General features: G+C 36.8%; 1 protein-coding gene across 5 annotated transcripts in view; it reads left to right on the top strand.

Annotated features, from left to right (window-relative positions):
* Nucleotides 1-16704, top strand: part of MED26 (mediator complex subunit 26) — a 105016-nt gene extending 88312 nt beyond the window's left edge. For 3 of the 5 annotated variants that reach the window (XM_074305969.1, XM_074306010.1, XM_074305977.1), the window contains exons 2-3: nt 13222-13296; nt 13965-16704. In XM_074305969.1, coding sequence (XP_074162070.1) covers nt 13222-13296; nt 13965-15656 — 1767 coding nt within the window. In that variant the 3' untranslated portion in view covers nt 15657-16704. Of the gene's footprint in view, nt 1-5921; nt 5941-9699; nt 9719-13221; nt 13297-13964 lie in introns of those variants that run through there. The other 2 variants (XM_074305999.1, XM_074305988.1) reach the window with 2 other exon arrangements.
* Nucleotides 16705-20159: the final 3455 nt, after the last annotated feature.

The following is a 20159-nucleotide window of genomic DNA, read 5'->3' on the forward strand; positions in this document are numbered from 1 at the left end:
TTAAAATTCTTACTTTTATGGAAGACAGCATCCAAATATCTATGTATAAATAAGAAATAATACAGGATAAATAAAAAATAATTAGTGTGGAAAAGATATTGGTAATAGGATTTTACCAGGTGCTAAGTTGGTTGTCTTATACTTAACAGTTCAGAATTCATACCTTTAAAAGGAGTTTACACCTTTAAAGGAGTTTACACCTTTATTGGTGTAAACTGTTGGTTTTGTAAGAAGTTCCCACAAGCCCATGGAGTACCCACAAGCTCATTTTCTGGGAGGATATAAGGAGCCAGGATTCAGGAAGGAGGGTCATTCGAGAAGCTCATTTGAGATTCTACTGTGGTGCTGGCTGGGGACACTTAGACAAGAGCAGATTCACAAGTCTAAAGGAAAAGCCTGCTCATGGACTTCTGGGAGATTCACAACTAGGATTGACTTCTGGGAAACCCACAATCCCATACTCTTGTAGGCAGAGTCTGATTCATTCCCATTTCTACCTTCGTGCTGGCTGGAGGCTTTGGATTCAGAGGGAGCCTAGAGATATGGCTGGAGACATTCTGACAGGAAAAGATTCAAGACTTTGAAGGACACAATATAGGATCCAGACTTTAATTCTTGGCTGCATTTTGGGATTATTGAACTGGAACTAAAGCCAAGGCTGCCTCTCCAGTAGCTCCTCAAGAGATCCTGCTCCCAGAGAAGGATCACAATTTACAGACAACAGAATTGCACATTTTGGCACCCAACATGGGGCAAGGACTTTTGGTTATCCTGACTCTGGCTGATTCTGAGCCCTTCAGGGAGCTAGCCTGGACTTTACAGTTAATAAAAGGAGAAAGGCAAAAAATAGTCTTTGTCCTCAGGGATCTCATTTTCTAAGGAGGGAGACAAACATGAAAATAAGTATATTAAATATATATGTATATATTTAATAAAATAAGTATAGGATATTAATTAAGGGAAGGCCAGAAAATAACTCTTGTGAAGAGTTGGAATTGAGCTGAGTTTTGAAGGAATCCAGAGAAAGTAAGAAGCAGAGATGATGAAAGGTGACCCCAACTGTGGGACGGCTTCTGCATTAGGATATAGAGTTGGTTATTCTAAACTCGGAACATCAATTGTTGGCCAACATGGCTGACTTGTAGACTGTATGGAGGTGAGTAGTGTGAGAGAACTGGTTCCAAATGGAAATGGCCCAGGACATAAGAGCTTTAAATGTCAAACAAGATATGTAGGAATATCAAAGAAATAGGGAGCTACTGGAATTTATTGAGTAGATGTAGACCTTTGCCTTAGAAATATCACTTTGACCATTGAATGAAAATGGATTGACATAAAGAGGGAGATCCATTAAACTATTAAAATAATCCCAGCCAAAAGTGGCAAGGGTTTGTAAATTGGCTTTGTAATTACAGATATAGGGAAATAGAGATATTCTGAAGGCAGAAACAAGTCTTGGCAACAGATTGGATAAGTGGAGCAAATGCTAGTGTGAAATCAACGATGATACAAGTTTGTAAGTCTAGATGATTGGGGAGATCATCATTAGCTTTGGCATTGCCCTATACACCTGGTATGCTCTCCCCCCTGTCATTTCTGATTTCAAGACTTAGCTCAAATCTAGCTCTTCACAGTACTTCTAGCTAGATACGAGTAGTATATACCCTTCTGAGACTTAACTACCTCCACCAATTCTTGTGGTGTAAATAAATGTGTGTGGGGAGGAGGAGTGTAGATATATCTTATATATATTTGGAAAAGGGAAGGCTGTAGAAAAACAAAATAAAAAAATAGGCAACATATGTTTTATTTTGTTTTGTTTTTTACAAGTTTGCAGTGTTTATGTGCCATCCAGTTCCTTGTGTTTGGGGACTTGACAAATAGTTGTCAATTTGAGACTATACCCTTGGAGAGATGCTAGGGATAGTTATATAGATCTGAGAATTCTCTGCTTAGAAGTGAGAATTGAATTAATTGTGTACTTGATCAACAAGATTTATTCAAGAAGCCCAGTTCAAAGTCTCTGTGGATATAACTTGTTAGGATTACCAGGTGAGAACTCAGGTTGTCTGGACAGTGACAAGGTGAGAATTCAGGTTGTCTGGACAATTACAAGGTGAGAACTCAGGTTGACTTGACAGTTCTCTGGCTCAGACCTTTGGTTTGGGCCTTTAAAGGGAATTGACACCTTAGGAATTCTAGGAGGAGCAAGCTCATTGGTTGAAGTGGTTCTTCCCAGAAGCCCTTGCATTATCCCACGCCCATTCTCTAGGAGGATAAAGAGGGCAGCACTCCAGAGATAGTTTCTGCTTTAGACCCGACTTGACGCAGCTCTCTGCAGGAAGGGAAGTCACTTCTCTGGACTACAGTTAACAGCAACTGTCTGGAGACAACGGTTCTCTACAGGAAGAAGAATCTGTTAGAGAGATTTAAATTGACACAGCAGATCTCCCCCCAGAGAGCGATCTGCAGCTTCTGGAGACAACAGCACGCTACAATAACTGTATTAGTGGGTAAGACATGGATGGAGATCAGACAAAAAAGAATATGAAAGGAGCAACTGGATGGGTAGAAGGAGAAACACAAGTGAACAGTGATGGGGGGGAGCCTAATTATGAAAGTGTATCCAATAAGAGGAGTTGATCCATCAACAGTATTTAATACTATTGAGAGGTCAAGAAGGCTCAGGTTAAGAAAAGGTCATTAGATAATAAAGAAAAAATAGTTATAAAATTTAGATGATTTTTTTCAGAACAATAGGATAATAAGGGTTTTATTAATGGGGAGGTAGATGTGTGTGTTTAAAGGCAGCAAGCAAATATTTGATAGATTGGAAAAGATTGAAAGTTAAAGAGTGAGGGTAGATGATATAATAGGGATGATCTGCTACAGAAGAGTGAAGGGAATGGGAGAAGTGTGTATAATGGAATTTACTTTGGTAAAGAGAAGGCCTTCTTTCCTTTTCTGGTATAGGAGTACAAGAAGAGATAGTGAAGGAAAATTTCTAATAATGTGGAATATGGGAGAAAGAGGGCTTTTGGATAGTTGACAGATGCTTGAATCAGTTGCTAAGTAGAATAGGATGGCAAATTTGCCAGAGAGGATTAGATTTACTGCTTTGTTACATTCATTCACTTGTTAGAATTAAATAATATAAATTTGTAGCAGACTTATGTTTAGCAGCAAATGAAAAGCAACAAAGAAGATGAATTTTATGAGTAATGTAGGTTTAGGGTTTTAGAAACAACCAGGATAAGTTTATGAAAGTAGGGAAAATTGTAGGTTTTGAACTGTTTAACCTAGAATTAAGAGAGATAATAGAGAAGAATGTATCCGATGTAGGAAATGGCTTGGTAATGAATTGGAGTGGTAAAGGGGACTAAGAATAGGGTTAGTCCTTATAGGGTATTCTCCACTCAAAAGAGACATTTCCTATTAAATACTTGTACTTACTAAGTATTAAGTAAGTACAGTTATGGGCCAGAACTTGAAACAAGGTGCTAAGTCATTGGAATTGATAGAGACAATGCTTATGTATGTTCACACTTTTAGACTTCATACCTTTAGAAAGCATATATAAGCTAGGAGCCTCAACTAGGATTGATTTCAGGAGATTCACAAGTCAGGCAGAGCTATAAGCAAGAAGCTCTCGGGGACAGACATAGAAACCCACAAGCCCACTCTCTCGGAGGCAGCGTCAGATTCATTCAATTTTCCACCTTTGTGCTGGCTGGAGGCTGAAGGACAAACCTTTGGATTCGGAGACATTCAGAGAGATCTCTTGGAATCAAGGAGAGAGATAGCCTCTAAGAAAGCTAACTGGGCTATTTTGAAGGAGACAATAAAGGATCTGAACTTTTAGGTCCTGGCTGCATTTGAGGTGATTATTACTTTGAACTGAAACTAAGGCTGCCTCCAGAAGCTCCTCAAGAAACCTGCTCACAGAGAACTTTATATTTTAGGGAAGAATATTACAAAGTACCTAGCAAGTAAATATTTGTTAACTATCTCATAGTTATATATGAGGTGTTAATGTAAGAATAATAAATTGTGAACAGATAAAAGAATTTTGGGATTAGATGAACAAGATGATTCTCCAAGGTTGAATGGATCATGGGAAAAAAAGTAGATTGAGAAATTTAGTAGTTCACATCAGTCAGTATGTTGAAGTTGAATAGGAGAAAAAGACAGTGAGCTTAGCACCAAAGTCATTAAAAAAAGAATTATATTATTTTGGGATTCAGTAGATAAAGGATGTGCATGGAGTAATAAATTTGGAAAGGATCATTCTCCAAGGAGAACTTGCTGACTAATTAATGGTGGAACCTGGGGACTCTGGAAGTGACTGTGGAGAGCAAGGAATCTTCCAGCATTGGTTCCTAGGCCAGTGGATTGGGCATGGTATGATGTAAGAGAGAAAATGTAAAGGGTGTGAAGGAAAGCAGTATTATCAGGAAGTAGCCAAGTATTGCTGAGTATCAGAAAATACAAGTAGGAAAGAAAAATATTTTATTATTATGCTAGAAGAAATGGTAAATATTATTAATCCACAAAAGCATAGAAAGACTTATGAACCAGCTTAATAGTTTTTAAACATACATACATACATACACAAACACAATGCAAATGGAAAGAACTGTCAAAAATGAATAATACAAAATTACAAAAAAATCAGTTTGGCTCTAAAGAAGAGATAAGAAAAAATATCCTCTTTACTCCTTTATGGAGATGAAGGGTCCACAGGTGTGGAAAATTGCATAGAATGTCAGGTTGGTTTTTGGTTTTGTTTTGTTCTTTTAAAAAAATTTATTATGAAGAGTAGCTCATGGTAAAAGAAGACCTATCTAGGTGATCAAAAAACCAGGAAATATCATTAAGCTACTTTAAAATAAATGAGAAGTTTTTAAATCATGGAAGTAGCTCATGGTAAAAGAAGACCTATCTAGGTGATCAAAAAACCAGGAAATATCATTAAGCTACTTTAAAATAAATGAGAAGTTTTTAAATCATGGAGCAAATGTTCCAGCAGGCACAATGGAAGTAGAAAGGAGGCAGATCAGTAACGAGTTATTCTTGGGATAGTATTGACAGAGTAAGAGTAAAAATAAGAAAGATGGTGGGCAGATAGGGATGGATCTTGATGTTTGTATATTGGTAGCCGAGATTTCTAAGTCAGTATATCAAGGGGGAAATTCTTGGTTTTCTTCTTTTAGTTATTAACTAGTCCAGTTCTTTTTCTGATCATATGTTGATTATCATTTGTTATGTATTATACATATTATAGTTTGGAATTATAATATTCTTCGTACATCTACCTCATGACTTTAACAGTGATGCCACATGATTTATATTGCCATGTCTGACAGATTGAATATTTGCTGAGAATGTTGGGAGATGATATAAGAATATCACCTTTCCTTTATTGTAAGTTTACTGTTTTATCACCATAGAATTTAAGGAAGGAATCTTAGGTTGAATTTTAAAAATTCTTTTTATAAAACGCCCACAATGCATAAAGCATTGAAAATAAAAAGAAAACATACTCTCCTCATGGAGCCTATGTTTTACTAAACCCTTGTTCACTACTAAGTATACGTAATTTCAAGAGGGAAAGAAAACAAAGCAGGAGGAAGAGCAAGAATAGCACCTGAGCTAAAGCTTAGAACAACCTAGGGATATAAAGAGGTAGATGAAGGTAAGTAGTTGAGTACATTTCAGGCATGGGTGACAGAGACCTTTACAGAATCACAGAAATGAAAAATGTCATGTGGAGTTGGGGAAGAGCTTATGGACTAATAGATTAAATATTTGAAAGGGAGTATATGTATAAGTCTGAAAAAAAAAATAGATCATAGCCTTTATTTAAGAGGATTTTGTATTTTATCCTAGAGGCAATGGAGAGACTGAGAAATCAAATTGGATGCTATTACAGTAAGCCAGGTGAGAGGTGATAAAACCTGAAATAGGAGTCATAACTTCAGAGTTGGAAAGGACCATTAAACTTATTTTTTTGTATATGAAGATGGAATATGGTTTTTAAAGTAAATAATCAATTCAAAATATTGTTTTCAAAGCTGACTTGCTTATTGTGTTTTCTGCTGATCTGTTTACTTCTATCCATTTTTTTTTTTATTGAAGCTTTTTATTTTCAAATGTCTATTAAAAAAAAAAAAAGATTGTGAGCTTCTTTTATTTTCCTTCTGTCTTCTCCCTTCCCCTTTTCTCCTCTCCATTTTTGTAGCAATATCACTAGGGTCCCCTCTCCCATCACTTTCCCTTTCATTGAAAGAAATCTTAAGGGGGAGGAACTTTAACCAATGTGCATACTCAAACTAATGGATGGATTGTTTTGGCAGTTTTGAATTGATTTAAGCCAGCAGTTTATAGTTATGCCAAAAGAGCCATAAAACCCTGCATACCCTTTGACCCAGCAATACCTCTCTTAGGTCTGTATGCCAAAGTAGTTTAAAAACAAACAAACAAACAAACAAATAAATAAATAAATAAAACAGACCATATGTACCAAAATATTTATAGCAAGACTTTTACTGGAAATTGGAAATAGAGGGGGTACCTATCAATTAGGAAATGACTGACCAAGTTATCATACATGATTATGATAGAATACTATTTGGGTTGTTATAAGAAATGATGAGTGCAGTATGCCCTCAGAAAAACCTGAAAGACATATGTGACCTGATAGAAAGTAAAATAAGTAGGATCAGGAGAACAGTGTACCCAGTGACAATATTTGAACATGATAATCAACTGTGGATGATTTAGTTATCTCAGCAATTCAGGGAGCCAAGGTAGTTCTGAAGATGAAAAATGCTAGCCATCTCCAGAGGAAGAACTGGCGGAATATGAATGAAAATTGAAGCATACGTCAAAAAAATTTGTTTTGGTTCTGTTTTCTTTCACAATGTGACTAATGTTTTGTATGACTGCATGTATATAACCTGTATCAAATTGCGTTCCTTCTCAATGAGGAGGCAGAGGAAAGAAGAGAGAAAGAATTTGGAACTCAGAATTTTAGAAAATAATTGTTTAAAATTACTATTATAATTGGGGAGAAAATAATAAAGAAAAATATGTACATAATCAAGCAAAAACAAGCTCCCTACATTGGTCATGCCTGAAAAATAAATACCTCATTCTTTTAGATTGAATTCACTACTTCTCCATCATGAACTAGGGTAGCATATTTCATCAAATAGTCTTTGAATCATGATTGGTTGTTGCAGTGATCAATTCCCATGTCATTTAGATCTGCTTTTATTTACAGTATTATTGTATCATTTAGTTTCTAGATTATACTCACTTTATATAAGTCTTCTTATGTTTCTTTGACATATTCCTTTCATTATTTTTTATGGTTCAGTAATACTCCATTACCCTCATCTACCAGGTCATTTATTTCCAGTTGATGGGCATACTTTAAATTTATCATTCTTTGTCAGCACAAAAGGAGCTCTTAGAAATATTTTTGTACATGTGGGACTTTCCCTCCTTTCTTTGGGATATAAATCTAATAATGACATCACTGAGTCAAAAAGTATATACAGTTGAGTGACTTTGTGGTTATAGTTCCAAAATGTGCCCCATAATGGCTGAATCAGGTCCCAGCTGTACTAGTAGTTCACCACTAATACCTCTTTCCACATGTACAAGGCATTTTCCTTTTTTTGGTCATTTTTACCAGATTATGGGTATGAGGTAGAATTCCAGTTATTTTCATTTGCATTTTTCTAATGATTATTTTGGCACCTTTTTGTCTTGACTTCTTTGAAAACCACATGTATATATGCTTTGACCATTTATGTATCAGGGAAGGATCCTTAAATTTAATGTTTGAGATTATTAGTAATCTTGGAGAAAACAATTTAGTGATAGGAATGATAAATTCAGGAATTGCAAAGGGTAATTTTTAACGCAGTAAAGAGAGAGGAAATGAAAAGATGGAAGAGAACAATTGAAAACCCCTTTCTAAGTGTTTGGCTTTTGAAAGGAATAAAAGTATATTAGATTGAAGCAGGGCCAGAGATGCGATGGAAGGAAGAGGCAAATTCTCCAGGGACTCATGTAAATGAGTAGAGCAGTGAGGAGAGGATAGAGACTTTTTGAGGTGAAGATTTGGGGAGATACAAAGTCACAAAAGATAGCAATCCCTTTTCTTAATAGAAGCACAGTGAAATAATCTGTAATGGTTGGGCAAACAAACTAAGAAGATGATTTTTTTAAAAAATGGCTTGTAGCTTACATAATTTATGTAGCTTGTGGACAGTATTCCATGTATTAGAACACCTTACAAAAAATAATAGTTCACCTTTGTGTCAGCAAGCATTATGTACTGGACATTTAGGGATGCATTGTCCTTGGTTTCAGGGCAACATATAGTAACTATGAAGTCTCCTATAGAAGAAACTTTTTGAAACCAGAAAAATGAAGTGCTGTGGCTGAGACTTTGAGGCTAGCTAATGCAAAAGCTTGGAGGCTGGAGACATGAGGAGCAGCAAAAGGATGAACGATAATAGTTTTGAAAGACTCCCTGTAGAGACCTGTTAAGGGCTTTTTCTCTAAGGTTACCTTTGAACTACTCTATTTTTCTTTTTTTGTTTTCCCTTAGACTGAATTCTTTGAGGGCAGATTGGTGATTTTTCTTTGCATTCCTGACATTTAGCATAGTGGCTGGCACATAGCAAGTCCTTAATAAATGCTTGTTGATTGATAAGAGATAGCTCAGCTTTGGATGACAGTAAGATTTAAGAGTATGATTTTCTCTTTCTAATGGCTAAAGGAGTTTGAATAGGTGGGTCAAAGAAGTTGAAGAGATTGATGTAAGTATTCAAGAAGAATTTTTAAAAGTTCCTAAATTATGAGATTAGACGTGATAGTGGGGACAGACAGACTCCAAGCCAGTCCTTAAGTAATGAATAATGTAACCTAAAGGCTGGTCCGTATCCTCGACAGAGCTATAGAGCAATAATATAGATGGAAACATTAAAAAAAAAAAAAAATAGTGGATGAAAATTGTGGAAAGAATGAAAAAATCCAGGATGAATTGGGTTGAACAAGAAACCAAAAGTTCCAGAGGGTACAATGGAAAGGGGAATCAAAGGAAAATATAACCGGGTTAGGAATAAGAATAAGAGGAAAGGTTGAAGAGAGGGGATTTGAGCCAGAAGATAATATTGCTTGCCTTTGAAACTATGAGTACTGTGATGACTAAGCACCATTTCAGGCCATTGGTGTTTTAAGAATTCTGTCAAGTGATCCAGATTATTAAATAACTAGCTTTCCAATGTCTCTAAGGCTCATGTTTGATGTTAGCCCCTTAGCTATGTCCCAAACTTGTTTCTTTCGTCTAATGTCATTTTAATTGTATTCTACTCTCCAAGATCCAATTTGGGGTTTTCTTGACAAAGATACTGGAGTGGTCTGCCATTTCCTTTTCCAGCTCATTCCATAGATGAAGAAACTAAGGCAAACAGGGTTATGGGTGCCCAGGATTACATAGCTAGTGCCTGAGGCCAGATTTGAACTTGGGTCCTCCTAACTCTAGGACTGGTGCTCTTATTCCCTTGTACCACTTAGCTGTACAAGTTTACCATTTTATTTTTACAGAAAAGTGAAGTACGCCCAGGGGTGTTACTCAGCTAGAAAAGCCAGGATTTCTACCCAAGTCCTGTTACTCCAAATCTAGAGTGTACTGAAATAGGTATGGATTGTTTTGTCTTTTTACCTCACTATGCCTTCTGTCCAAAAGAAGCATCTCCTTTATAACATCTTTAACAAATGGTCACCTAGCTAGAGAACCTTCAGCAAAAGTTAACTTAATTTCTACTGAAGCAATAGATTATTTTTAGATAATTGACATTGTCAGGATGTCCTCACCAAATCATGAATATTTTCCTCCAATTTCTTACCTTTTTAGTTTTGGTTTTTCCCTTGAGATCAAACGGAAAAGTCTATAGCATACATAGATGAGTTGAGATAGTTCTCCTTATGCCATCTTTATCAATTCATCTATGCCAGGATTTCCTATGCAAATCACACTGTTCCACTGAGAAGGAAGAGAGGGAAGCAGTGGTTCCTGCCTCTTCTTCAGTGGTTACTGACTGCCCTGCAGTACAGATTCTTGACCCCTGAAGAATGCTTCCTGAAGCCACTGGGTGATGTAGGGGATTGAGACAAGCATTCTAGAGATAGGAGAGAATGTTCCCAATTATACCTTTGCCTGCTACTGGTGTAGGTACATAAATTGGGTTTTAGGCTATAGTTTAGAAAAGGGTAGATTGGAGAAGGGGAAGAATGGGGCACTGTTCGAGGAGTAAGGATGTGTGTGATAAATTTGAAGGTAAACCCCACAAATTGGCTGTCACAGGAAGATGGGATTGTTGCTGGCCCTACTTTGGAGACCTCTTGGCAATTCTAATCTAAAACTATAAACTGAACAGAAAGTATTGACCTACAGTTAATAGTAATGTCCTCATTTGAGATATCCCTATATCATTGTGATCATAGATCCAGTCTATCCTTATCCCTTTATGTTTTTTACATCACCACTATTTATAGGAATGCTATTAGCTTTGCATAGCACTTTACATGTTACCTCGTTTCATTGACACTTTTAAAAAAAAGACAAATCGAATAGTTTATTCCATGTACACAAAAATTAATAATAAATTTCAAAAACAATAAAAGGATCTCAAGTTACAGAATCAAATATATAATATGTGCCTATCAACAATGGAAAATATAAACTGCATGAGACAGAGTTAAAGGCATTAAATTTTTTAATAGCTTTTTTTATTTTCAAAATACATGCAAAGGTAGTTTTTCAGCATTCACCCTTGCAAAAGCTTTGTGTTGCAAATTTTTCTCCCTCCCTTCTCCCAGACAGTAAGCAATCCGATATAGGTTAAACGTGCAAATTTAAAAAAACCTATTTTCACATTTATCATGCTGCACAACAAAAATCAGATTTTAAAAAATGGGAAAGCGGGGGGGGGGGGGGAAGCAAGCAAACAACAAAAAAGATGACAATATTATGTTGTGATCCACATTCAGTCCTCTTTCTGGATGCAGATGACTCTCTCCATCAAAAGTCTATTGGAATTGACCTGAACCACCTCTCTGTTGAAAAGAACCACATCCATCACAGTTGATCATCACATGTTCTTGTTGTTGCTGGGTACAATGTTCTCCTGGTTTTACTCACTTCACTCAGCATCAGTTCATGCAAGTATTTCCAGGTCTTTCTGAAATCATCCTACTGATTATTTCTTATAGAACAATAATATTTCATTATTCATTCATATAACTTATTCAGCCATTCCCCAATTGATGGGCAGTCCACTCAGTTTCCAATTCCGTGCCCCTACAAAAGGGACTGCTGCAAACAGTTTTATACATGTGGGTCCTTTTCCCTTTTTTATGATCTCTTTGTAATACAAACCCAGTAAAAACACTGCTGGATCAAAAGATATGCAGTTTGATAGCCCTTTGGGCATAGTTCCAAATTTTTCTCCAGAGTAGTTGGATTAGTTCACAACTCCACCAAGAATGTATTAGTGTCTCAGTTTTGCATTTTTAGGTTCTTTAGTTCTTCTTTGGAGGTCAATTCCTTCCTTTTCCACAGATCTGAGAGGTAGACTATCCCTTGTTCTCCTGATTTGGTTATAGTATCACCCTCTTATATCTAAATCATGAACCCATTTTGACCTTATCTTGGTATAGACACCTTCATTTTTAAACCAACATATCAGCCAAGTCTGACAATGAATATGTATATATGTAGGTTTCCAAACTCTCTACAAAGAAGGGATGGAGATGGATTTTTGGAGTTCAGATGTGGTCAGTGCAATTATACAGTATTAAGTTTTAGCTCCTTTGTTCTTTCTGCTAACATTGTTGTAATTATATAAATTATTTTTTCCTATTTCTGCTTGTTTCAGTTAGATTCAGTTAATACGACATGCTCTGAATTTTTCATCTTCATTGTTTCTTGTGGTGGAATATTTATGTAGTTGTTCACACTCTGTTTAGCTATTCCCCCAATTGATGGGCACTTCCATACTTGCTGTGGTGACAAGTTTTTGTCACCACACAAAGAGCCCCTGTGAGTAATTTGTTTTATTTATGACCTTTGTTTTAATCAGGGGTGAGAACTGGGTGAGATAGTAACGTACAATTTTCATCTCCACATCATCCATTTTTTTCATGGAGGTTTGACCAAGTACAGACCTCCTCATATCAGTGTGCCTCTCCTAGATTAACCATTTCCATCTAGACTTTTTCACTGATTTAACTAGGTATGAGTAAAAACTCAGTGTTTTTGGTGTGCATTTCTCTAATAGGATGTTGATACTTTGTCAGTTACATTTCAGACTTTTAGTGGCTTCTTGAAAGATGAATACATATTTGCTACATAACATTAGACCTGTTTTGTAGAAAATAAATCATTGTGCCAGACTGGTTTTTATAAAAGCACAAATTTGCATCAATTTTTTTATGAGTGTATCATCTTTATGCCCCAATTCAGCATTGGAGAAGATGATAGATGCATGTTGTGGTCACAATTCTTTTCTCAAAATTTATCTTTACATTTTGGGTCCTTTACCTTTGCACTTGTCATTTGTCAACAAGTCAATTGTTTGTAATCTTTGGTGTTTCACTAGATTGTAAGCTCCCAGAGGGCAGGAAATTGGTCTTTGTATCCCCAGGAGCTAGCATAGCATCTTGTCACACAGTACTTTAAAGCTTCGCAGGCTAGCTGAGAGGTGGAATAGAATGGCTATAATATTGTTCATATAAGTGTTGTCTAGTAAGTCATTAGTTAAAACTTGGCTTTCTTCTGGTTTCTAAACTTTTATTTCTAGGCCTAGAACTGTTGTGGAGTTTGTTCTGCTTTGCCTGGCTTATTATTCCAACCTATTTCCCTTAGATATTGACCTAGGACCCTCTCTTCTCATCTCCTTCCCTCTACTTGTCTTAACTACTGATGAGGAGATGGATTTAAAGTGCTTTCTATGTGCACTATACTAGTTGCTGGGAATATAGAGAAAGGCAAAAGATAGTCCCTGGTCCCAAGGAGCTTATATTTTAATTCCTATCTTTTCAGAGAAAAGGTCTGATGTGGCCCCAATATAGCAATTTTTTTTTTTTTTACCTATGCTGGGAAAGGAAATGGAACTAATGACAATAATTTTATCATTGCAGATCCATAACATGGTGGCAGTACTGGAAGTTATCTCCAGCTTGGAGAAATATCCCATTACCAAAGAGGCACTTGAGGTATGACCTATTATAATAAAATAATGTAATATTGAGACTAACTTTATGACTCAGAAGTATAAGCATTAACCACCTGTTCAGGTATTGTCCTTCTTGGCTTTGGCAAGAATCTGGAGTGTTCCAAAGCAATTTGAGCTAAAATATTTCACCTTATTCCCAGCTTTGGCTTTATTTTGAACATCAAATCTACTGGTCTTTGTGAATTTAAGCACTATTTCAGTTTGTGTTGCTATCTTAGTGTGGCAGCATACCTGTATGTTGATTCTTTTTTTGTACTTGAACTGAGAAAATTTGGTTTGTTTCAGTTGCCTTTTTTTTTTTTTTTCCCTTTAGAGAACTACTTTAGAATTTGAGTTGCTCTTGTTGTATCTAGAATTTTATTTAAGGACAGGCAAACTGTAGGGCATTACACACAGGTGTGTTTATACATATACGTACAAGAAGACTTGTTTCCCATAGATTGCAAGTAACACATTGGGGGCTTAGTTTTTGAAAAACTTTAGTAGGGAACACGAATTCCTCCTTTGCCCTGATTCACACTTAATTTTTTTCCTATTCTTATGTATTTTTGATAAATTTCCCATTTCTCAGGAATATCATTTGTGAATATGCTTTTTTTCAGAATGTTTATGATTTTGAAGGAATAAAGTATCTCTCTTTGGTTGTAGGAAACAAGGCTAGGAAAACTCATCAATGATGTAAGAAAGAAGACAAAAAATGAAGAACTTGCCAAACGTGCCAAGAAATTGTTGCGGAGTTGGCAAAAATTAATTGAACCTGTGACCCAAAATGAACCAGTGCCAAGGGGATTGCCAAACCCACCAGGGTCGGCAAATGGTGGCGCTCACAACTGTAGACCAGATGTGTCACCTGCTACAGTTCCAGGGTCCAAACCTATTCATGAGTTGAAAAATAGAAATGATATTCAAAAGCTGAACTCCCCGAAAACAGAAAAACTGGGAAATAGAAAAAGAAAAGGAGAACACCGTGATGGACATCAAGGCCCTCCTTCCAAAGTTTCCAAAGCTAGCCATGAACTGTTACAAAATTCTTCTCCCCTTCCAACTAATGGGATTGGGGGGAGCCCTGAAAATTTCCCTAGCCCTCTTGATGTCAACCTGCACACAGGGCCTGAAAGCAGCAGGACAGAACATAGTGAGAATGATAAACACAGTAAGATACCAGTCAATGCCGTCAAACCTCACACGAGTTCTCCCGGACTTGTAAAACCTTCCAGCACTTCCTCACAGCTAAAGACTACAGTGCTACAGCACCATGAAAAGCCGGAAGAACCTACAGGGCAGCACCAACCTAAGAGTCCCCGCTGTTCATTTAGTCCTAGCAACCTAAGGCATGAGCCATTTGTCCGGCAGCATCCCACATATGCACCAAAGGGTTCTCTGCCTAGTCCATCTCAAAGGTCCCACTTCTTAGATGCTACACAGGCTTCATCACCATCGTCACGAGCACCATCACTGATGAAGCCCTCGACGCCTCCAGTACCTGCAAAAAGATCGGAGGCTTCCCATCAGACTGGAGTGGAGGCTTCTCAGCACTGGCAGGAACACACATCTTCTGAAAGTCATCAGCGGCATCTAGGGACCCTCCAACATATTTCTCCTGGCTGCAAAGTGAGCTCACCCCCTGGGGAGCCCCTAATGCCACGGGTAGGATTTTCCCCAGAGGCTTCCAAGATGGACAGTGATGACAATGCTGCTTCTGGGTCTGACAGTAAGAAGAAGAAGAGGTACAGATCTAGAGACTACACAGTGAACTTAGACGGACAGGTTCTAGAAGGGGGTGTCAAGCCTGTCAGGTTAAAAGAGAGAAAAATCACCTTTGATCCTATGACTGGACAAATTAAACCTCTAACACAAAAGGATTCTTTGCAGGTAGATATCCCTGCCCTTGCTGACCAGCACAGGACAGAACCGGACAAACCGGAGCAAAAAACGAATCTGCAGAGTCCTTTTGAACAAACGAACTGGAAAGAGTTGTCCAGAAATGAAATAATTCAATCCTATTTAAACAGACAGAGTAGTTTGCTTTCCTCATCAGGCGTACAAACACCAGGAGCTCATTATTTCATGTCTGAATATTTAAAGCAGGAAGAAAGCACTAGAAGAGAAGCTAGAAAGACTCATGTTCTAGTGCCAAACAGTATATCCACAGACCTGCCTGGAGTTAGTAGAGAGGTCACAAATGATGATCTCAACAGAATAAGGCAACTCCATTGGCCAGGGGTGAATGGTTGTTATGATACACAGGGTAATTGGTATGATTGGACGCAGTGCATATCTTTAGATCCACATGGTGATGATGGTAGATTGAACATCCTGCCTTATGTCTGCCTAGACTGAATATAAGGATGCTAAAATGCTTTCACATCTGCAGTTAGCAAACACAGCAGGGCAGACTCCATGATGCTTAACATGGAGAGTGCACCTCTTGTCCTGGAAAACAGGCCTGGAAGAGGGTCTCGAGGGGCTGATCCTTTGTAGCTCTTCTGTCTAAGTTCTTCTTTTGTGAAATGCTGCTACCAGTTTACTAACAAAAATAGCAAAGGAAGGGCGTACGAAGGACAAAGAATTGAGTTCAAAACTCAATAGCAAACCAGCTATAAAAAGTGTTAGTCCCCAAAAGGTTCAAATGATTTCCAGCACATGTGAATGCCGGAACCTTATCTACAGGCAGGTACAGAATACTTGTGAAAGAGTTACCTTAAAAGTACGCATCTATTTATTTGCATTGATTTTTTTTTTTTTTTTTAATTTGGCAGTGAGATGTCTGTGAGACAGTGTGCAACAGCTGTAGTTTTATTTGTATTTGCATCATCTCTCTGTTGAGCGATTGGGTTATTTTAAGTCACGTGGTGCAGAGATTCTTTTCAAACTGCAGCCATGCACTACTGCAGTTAATCAGTTTCCAACTTCACATTCCGTAGGCATCCACATATTTTAGTCTGGTTTCAGTTTAAATCCAGTCTTCAAGAAATGCTGCAAAAATTTAGTTGTGTTTTTTTTTTTTTTAAAGTCCCCTCCCTTCCCCCTACCCAGTAGCCAAATAATTTTTGTCCTTTTTCCCTTCCTGCAAATTTCTAGAAAACTTCCAACTTTCTAGAGTCCAAAAAATGTAACTGCGGGTGCTACTAGTGTGTAACTGTCCTGTGAGGGAAGAGGGAGCCTGTTTTGTATGCTGGAAATATACTTGTTACCATTCCTTTAGATATTGTTTGCCTTACGGATATTCATCATAAACGCGATTTGCAAAAACAAAGAGCCTTAGTGAATGTACAGTGACTAGACTTCTGTGTTCTTCAGATGCAGAAGGGAGCAACTTTGCTATTTGGTCCTTTAAGTGGACACATTGTGATATAAATGTGGAAATAAAAAAAAATTTGCACAAAAATCTTTGTGAATTATTAATGATAAATGTTTTTTCCCCCAACTGTAAACCTGTGGTTTTGCTCCTAGAGTTGCTGTTATATTCCATCATTATCCTCTCCACTTCCCCTTACCCAAAGCAGTAAGAATATACTTGTAAGTAAAAAGAAAAAAATGGATTTTAAATATATGGTCCACATAAATGAGAGTTTCATATATAATCATCGAGACCATTCCAACATAGCTAAGTAAAATTGTGTCGGGACTTAATATGCAACTTAAATGTCGGGACTTAATGTCAGCAACTTAAAAGCTTCAGGTTCTGCTTAGGAAGGCTAACACAGGCATCTTGGAGTATCTTATTAGTGTAGGACAACTATACAAGCTTCTTGTGAGTTGGGAATAAAAAGCATTTTTTTTTTTTTATTTTTACAAAAAATTTATGCATAGGTAATTTTCCAGCATTGACAATTGCAAAACCTTTTGTTTCAACTTTTCCCCTCCTCCCCAACCCTTCCCCCAGATGGCAGGTTAACCAATACATGTTAAATATGTGAGTATAAGTTAAATACAATATATGTATACATGTCCAAACAGTTATTTTGCTGTACAAAAAGAATCGGACTTTAAAACAGTGTACAATTAGCCTGTGAAGGAAGTCAAAAAGCATTTTCTTAGAAGGAATCCAGTTAACTTTCTTTTGGAAAATTGTTCCTCTACTACAAATTCCAGTTGGGGTATAATCAACTCTTAGGAAAATACTTTTAATTTTTGAAGTAATTATTAATTAAGCAAAGCACATCATGACTATAAACCACCAGTTTAATCATAAGCTGTTTCTCTCCTCTCCTTGCCCCCCTCCGCCAAATATTTGGGTTGATTCAGTTACTAATGCTCAGCCTGATTCACTTCAAGCATTATTTACTCATTTACTCCCAACAATTTAACATTAATTAATTCTCCTACAATTCCTTCCCCGTCTTGAAATTACTCCCATCTCCACTTTCTTCTAATCAATCAATACATTTATTAGGCATATAAATATCACGTACTGCCAGGTGCTAGGGCTACAAAGGCCAAAAGTGAAAAATCTTTTCCAGGTACACACAAATACATACAGAATAAATAAAAACAGTGGAGGGAAGGAGGATATGAACAACTGAGGTGGAAAGATGATAAAAGTCTGGAAGGAAATAAAAAGTTCTACAAGGCAGTGATTACTACAAGCAGTTAATAAAACTGGCAGAGATGTAGAAAAAAGTTCCTCTTAGAAAAACAAGATAAAACATTGTCTTGCTTTCCCAAGAAAGGACTGCCAGCCTTATTGCCAACTGGCTCTTTGCTTACAATGCATCAGTATCTTACTTTTGCTCACTTTTCCCCCAGAGTTTTAAAAAGCAGTTTCCTCTTATTTGGACCATATTATTTGTCAGAAATTTTTTTTTTTGGGGGGGGGTTAGTGAGGGCAGGGGGTTGTACCACTAAGTGACCACAGATAAAAAGCTTTTATTTCTAAATCTATGAATTGGAGGCTATTCATAAGGAAAGGTATGTGTAAACAAAGATTCTTTATCTAGCAGCACTTTAAGACCAATCTGTAAAATTTTGGTGGCAGTTAGATTTTGACATCTCATTCCAACCCTTCTCCACTAATCAGGCTATGAAACCAAACTAGATGTGCAGGAAGCTTGTGTCTAAGTAATCTTTTCTGTAATGTGAGGTTTAATTTTGTTTAGTAAAATAGCCAGCACTACTAAGAAGCTTTGCCAGATTTTTGTCTTTTGAAGAGACCTGAGTTGTCAGTCAGGAAACTTGGAAATCAATTCTCACTCTGCTACTAACAAGATTTTTCAAGCCTCTATTTTCTTCTCTAGAATGGATATATACCAATTATAACTACATTGATATTTTAAAATATACTTCTCCTTAGCTGTTTTATTTTTATTTTCTACTTAAGCTTGCTTTTTACTTTTAGACACTTTATATTTATGTACATGGAATTTTTTTTTTTTTGTACTGCATTTTTGAAACAATGTATGCGAATACTTCTGAAACTTTTAAAGGACCTTAAGAGAATCCTTCAGTTATTCCCTAATTAGAATTCTATTATATCAAGCCTGGAAGAAACTCTGGAGATTATCTAGCACAACTTTCATCTTACATATGAACCCAAGGCCTGGAAAAGTCATTGACCAAGTGGTCTCCTGAACATCAACCCAGTTGTTTACATTAAATCAGTTATGAAACCTAAATCTTTGGATTTCCTATGATGATGATGATGATGTCTTCCTCTAAGAGCTGGAAAGTTTGCCTGCAAATATTTTTTTTTTTTAATGTTCGTCAGACCTATTTTCTGTTCCTAATTTACTTTGTGACTACCTTAGTCCCTTAATCACAATGGGTCTTGGTTTCCTTGTTTCTGAAATGAGGAAAGCACATTATGGCATAGGGGAACATGAACTGGGCTTGGAACCACAAGATCTGGCTTTTACCAATTTGCCTTTGTAACAGTGAAAGCCTTCTAAGCCTTACTCTCCTCATCAGTAAGATAGCTTGTTCTATCCAAATTCTTTAATTCTGTAACTCAAGGTTGATACTAGAACCCAACACAGTTCACTGACCTGAGAACCTTCAAACTGTAATCAGTCTGAAAGTTTTCTATCAACAGTTAATTAAAAAAAAAAAAAGCTCCTAGACTTGCTCTTTGGTTCCAACTGTTATTTTCAGAATTCTACTTTCAAGAAACCAGAGAGCAAACAATTGTCAGTTTAGAAGAAAAAAAAAAGTAAATAGGAAATTAAATAGCTCACATTTATAAACACTTGGAATTCACAACATTTACATTATATCATTTGATTCTTGATTCTCAGGTGCTGTAAAGAAATGAATCTGAAAAGTTAGGATCATTCCAAATTCTAATTTGGGTCTTCCTGGCTCCAAAGGTTTTTAATTTATAGAAAATACTTGATGTAGAAGAGGCCTTAGAACTGAATATTTTAGATGGAAGGAATTTAGATATGTTTCAAACTCATTTTACAGGCTTAAAGAACATTTCAGATGACTCAGTCAATAGTAAAAAGTTATAGCCAGCTAACTACTTTTCTGATGAACATCTTGTCACACTTTTGCATTGTAATCCAGAAGACAGAAATTACATCTTCCAAAGAAAGTCCTTTTGATAACCTTTTAAGAGATCATGTTCCAAACATCTTCCCCACATGCTAACAATTAAAAATATGCTCTTCCTTGAGGAGGGAAAACAAGGGAAAGTGGCACAAGGGCTAGGATTAGTAACATGAATCAGGAGAACTGCATTAGAATGGGGCTCTGCCAATGTGGCAGAGAGTGGGTTTCTTCATTGCATCTGCCTCAGTGATACAAAAAAAAAAAAAAAAAAAAGGCAAGGTGCCTACTTTGTTTCTGTAATAAGATGGTTGGTAGTTAAGTTAGAAATAGAGAATCTCCCTTCAGTAAGGTTAC

The sequence above is a fragment of the Sminthopsis crassicaudata genome, chromosome 1 (assembly GCF_048593235.1).
Source record: "Sminthopsis crassicaudata isolate SCR6 chromosome 1, ASM4859323v1, whole genome shotgun sequence".
Lineage (NCBI taxonomy): Eukaryota > Metazoa > Chordata > Mammalia > Dasyuromorphia > Dasyuridae > Sminthopsis > Sminthopsis crassicaudata.